General features: G+C 38.6%; 1 protein-coding gene across 1 annotated transcript; it reads left to right on the top strand.

Moving 5' to 3' along the window:
- The first annotated feature begins 422 nt into the window (after positions 1-422).
- Positions 423-4322, top strand: LOC117500537 (transmembrane protease serine 5-like). Its single transcript, XM_034153420.1, has 6 exons — positions 423-505; positions 1298-1476; positions 2649-2744; positions 3217-3359; positions 3538-3693; positions 4242-4322. Exons 1-6 carry the CDS (start codon positions 423-425, stop codon positions 4320-4322), a joined length of 738 nt encoding a protein of 245 aa, XP_034009311.1.
- Positions 4323-4679: the final 357 nt, after the last annotated feature.

Here is a 4679-nt window from a genome sequence, read left to right on the forward strand (position 1 = left end):
TCTAAGAATCCATTGAACCAGACAGATAACATCACTGCAGGTACAAAATAATATATATTACACTGATTAAATGCTGTGGGGATTATAGTTTTAACGACATTCTTTATCCTCTGCAAATACATTTTGGACAGGAGATAATTGCGCATTTGTCAGCTTTTTGGCATTTATGTCCATTGTTTTATTAGTCTTATTATGGAAGGGGCATTCCTGCAATATTACTATAGTAATTCACTATAGTAGATTAATATGCTTCTGTTGAATTCAACTATGTTAAGAAGACTGGGAACATTACGTCTTTGGCTCTTTTCACATTGCATACATCCATTCTTTTCTTCCTAGATTGCACCGTTCTGGTCAGTGATGGCCGGCGTATTGTTGGGGGGGCGTTGGCGGCCAAGGAAAAGTGGGTGTGGCAGGTCAGCATGCAATGGAGAGGAACACACGTCTGTGGAGGGGCCATCGTCTCCCCTCGCTGGGTCATCACTGCAGCTCACTGCTTTGTTGAGTAAGAGGTGGACACGGGACGGTGGTAGGAGAGATTGGGAAACTCAGTGTTAGGTATCCAGGTGGTGCTACATCCTGTCTGCAAGTATACAGTCCTCAGTAGGGAGGGATGAACTCAAGACCAGATTACTCAAGCCTGTCTAATCAAGTAAACAGCATGTGCAAGAGAAATTGAGGGCATTTCAATTCCCCACCAGTGAATTTTGCACAATTTGCACCAAGAATAGAGTGGTTTAAACATTACAGTGCTTTCTGCAGGGGATTAAAAGCACCAGTTCAAATCGTGGGTAGTTCATTCAAATGTTTGTACTGAAGCAAATGCAAAGAATTAGTGACCAAAACTGAGTGCAGTTTGGGTATGACTGGACAGTAACTTTGATTAACATGGCTGTAATTGGCAGTTATACAAAGTCATTCCCATATCGTATTAATATTTAAAGCAACATTCATTCATCCATCCATTGGTTGTCAACTGTACATTTTTTGGGCAATTCTTTCTGTAATTAATTAATTGGCCTTTTTTTTTGGAAACATTACAAAAAAATAGGAATGACAAAAACATATAGTGTTTTGGGCTCACTCCCTTTGTGCCAATATCACAAGCAACAAGAAAGGCATGATTTCAGTTGTTTGTCTTGGCCAACTGCCAACAACAACCAGCAGTATCAAGACCAGAGAAAAACAGCACCAGCACACTCTCCCAGTATAAAGACAGAAATCGATCGTTGCACACTGGGGACACTTTATTTGACCTCAGAATATAAACGTCCATGTCTTTGTTCTTTTTCTGCAGGAACAACATGCTGGAAGTGTCTGACTGGCTGGTGGTGGTGGACACAGTCAGCATTGCAGACGTCTCTCTTGGGGAACGTTACAGAGCTCTGCAGGTTCTTTATCACCCTCAGTTCAACACATTTAACAACGACTATGATGTGGGCCTGCTGCGCACCATCACTGACATGGACATGAGAGGTGAGAGAAGAAGACTTCTAATGTAGGCAGTGCAAAAACACACCATGTTTGTATCTCTCAAATACTGTAGGCAACATGTCTAAAATAGGTCTTGTTGGCAAGAAAGGTTTTAATTCATATAATGTCTTGAATTTATGTTATAAGCCAAATGAGGCAGTTAAGGCTACTGAAGTGCCATACCCTTTAATAGTCTGACTTTACGGCTCAGAGTACACAGTAAAATCCGGAGTGTTAATTTAACACTCTGTAGATAAGGACCATATATTGGCTCAGTGTTAAAATTGACTCTTTAAGTGTTAAATTAACACTTAAAGGGAGGGATTAACACGCTTTAAGTGTTAAATTAACACTTAAAGAGTCAATTTCAGTGAACATATGGTCCTTATCTACAGTGTTAAATGAACACTCCGGATTTGACTGTGTACTCAGTTTATTGCATGCTGTATTGGGTATTAACATTCTTTTCCCCCCCCCCCATAAATAAATACAATTACAATTAAGGTAGAGTACCTCACCAACTTCCTTAAGATAGCTAGTTGCTTATTTTCTTCTAAAAGAATCTTCCATAAAAAACATACTGTATGTTAAGGCTATCATTGAAAGAATTAACTACTCATGTTATTGTTTGCTAATTGTTTTCACCTTGAAATGGATGTGGCCTGAAAATGTGCACTACCTCGTGGTGACATGTGCTCACATCACTTTGTTCGCCATCAATACATTTAGCTAAATACAACATTACATTTTACAGTAATTTGACAAGTCACCGTTTTTTTTAAGTAGAAATTCTTCAAAAGGAACCTTGATACTAGTTAAATTGAACATTTAAACTTCCACAAACTATCTTTATACAGGTTTCAAATGAAAGTGAATTTAAAACACATAAATACAACCAATCTGTGTTGATAAATCATTTGCAACACTATTTGTGTGTTATGAAATATTGTACAGTCTAGCTAGCAATACTAACAGTATAACACTTTTTAAAGCCCAGTTTAAAACAGTTGCTATAATAATATGACATACTTTTAAAAATATAAAGAGACGTTTTACAGGGATTTGAGATTATATGGGCCAACAACCGCCATACAAGTGATAACCTTTGTATCTTTATTACTTTCCTTATAAATCAAAGATTATGTAACACTCTGATAACTGTGTGTTGTTTGCAGCTGGGGTGCGACCGGTCTGTTTACCCAGTCCGAGCGAGTCCTTTCCTCCTGGAGCGGCCTGTTGGATCACAGGCTGGGGACATATTCATGAGGGAGGTGTGTTACACTGACATGAACATTGTGGTAACTTACTACTATCAAAATATACTCTCAACTGACACCCTATGGGAATGTTGTAGGCACTGATGAAGCTCAACGACTTAAATTAGTTATCTTTAGTTAGCAGGGCAAACAAAAGTACCATGTGGGGGAAATGTTGTCAAAAGCCACTTTAGATGCAGTTTCCTTCTTGCTACGAGAAGTTTTGATAAAAAGATTCTTGAGAAGAAAGTTGTATTTAAATGATGACATAATTAGAAAAGCAGACTTCATTCTTGCAATTTCCTTGTGGCATTTGAACGCTTGAAGCAGCTTTGTTAATGAGCGCGCTGCTAGCTGGCGGCAGTCTGTTTGAATAATCACCCAGAAATAATAGACATTTTCTTTGCCTCCCTTTGTTTGACAAACTCGCATCACAGTCACTGCCTAGTTTTTAATAACTATTTCTCTTCTTTCTGCTCTCTGTCAGGCTTTGTGTCAGATGAGCTAAGGCAGGCCCAGGTCAAAGTCATAGCTCAACCGGTCTGTTCCCACCCGAGCGCCTATGGTAATTACCTAACTCCTCAGATGATTTGTGCTGGCACCATGGACGGAGGAGTGGACTCCTGTCAGGTACTTACCCTGTGGATAACATATACATATACACCTAGAGGAAACAGGTTGATGAAGAACATCTTTTACTTTACAATACATCGCCCGAACTTGCACCACTTCATACGCCATTTAATGTGCAAGCATTGTTCAAACTTAAGCGTAAAATGTTGGATAAATGGTTATGTCCTGTTTGAAGGGGGACAGTGGTGGGCCCCTGGTGTGTGAGACAGCCAGTGGGGACTGGAGGCTGGCAGGCGTGGTGAGCTGGGGAGAGGGCTGCGGACGACGCAACAAACCAGGCGTCTACAGCAGAGTAACCGAACTGATCCCCTGGGTTAAAGGACATATAGAGGTACTCTGTAAAGTGATGTCTCTCACTGTATAAATGTATCCTGTAAGTCAAACTTTGTTAAATGTTTGTATAATTTAGTTAAAGCTGTGTCAAATAGATTGGATTTTGTATGTGCGGCTCTCAGTTTTCATATGAAAAGCACATCAGCCTGGAAAACAATGTTTAACAAGCAACATTTATTGTTTTATGTTGACCCGTGAAGTCAGGATGGAGAGCAATTTAAATATTTATTGTTTATTATCTGTGCTACCATAAAGCAGGAAATAGGGATAACAGTATCACCTCATAACTCTTTTGATTGTCATATAAACAATAAAACCATATATTTTATGTGCTCCTCCATGATAGTTTGATGCTCAAGTGGCAAAAGAAAAAAGTTTCCTTCGTAACAAATAATGAGACTGTTAATAAACAAACAGTAAACACATGTATTGGCCCAGTAAGGCATATATGGAGAGAGGCAGATCATACACAATTTCTTTATGGCAATATATAAAACTATATTTTAGGTTGATGCTGCATTTTCACTTCTCTATTTGTTGACACAGGACAAACCAGAAGAATTGGAGGAGACCATCACAGCCATTACCGACACCTCACAGAAACCGGACTCTTATAACTTGCAATAAAAAAGCAAATCTCCTGTATCACTGTGATTATTTGGAATGATAAAAATTACAAACAAAACAATGATATTCTGGTAATAGGCTTTGAACGTTTCCCACTCAGTACTGATCTTGTCCATAATTCTTTAACAAACAATCACCACCTTTAAGGGATCCTTACTAAAAAATAAAAAAAAACACAACTATGCATCAAGGTCAAGTAATTTATTCATCATTTTCACAACAATTACAGTTGTATGCAATGACAATCCTGGATTTGAGGATGATGATGATAATCTACAGACAAAAATATATCATGCAAGTAAAAGCAAAAAGGTAGACAAAGGCCTAAATGAGTGCAAGTTAAAGAAAACGCATAGG

This window comes from Trematomus bernacchii, unplaced genomic scaffold (assembly GCF_902827165.1).
Source record: "Trematomus bernacchii unplaced genomic scaffold, fTreBer1.1, whole genome shotgun sequence".
Classification (NCBI taxonomy): Eukaryota; Metazoa; Chordata; class Actinopteri; order Perciformes; family Nototheniidae; genus Trematomus; species Trematomus bernacchii.

What these genes read in the sequence shown, in the direction of transcription:
- LOC117500537 (XM_034153420.1), top strand. Translation starts at nt 423, where the DNA reads ATGCAATGGAGAGGAACACACGTCTGTGGAGGGGCCATCGTCTCCCCT. An exon ending in CACTGACATGGACATGAGAG is followed by an intron (nt 1,477 to 2,648) that starts GTGAGAGAAGAA and finishes TGTTGTTTGCAG; the next exon opens with CTGGGGTGCGACCGGTCTGT. An exon ending in GGGTTAAAGGACATATAGAG is followed by an intron (nt 3,694 to 4,241) that starts GTACTCTGTAAA and finishes TTGTTGACACAG; the next exon opens with GACAAACCAGAAGAATTGGA.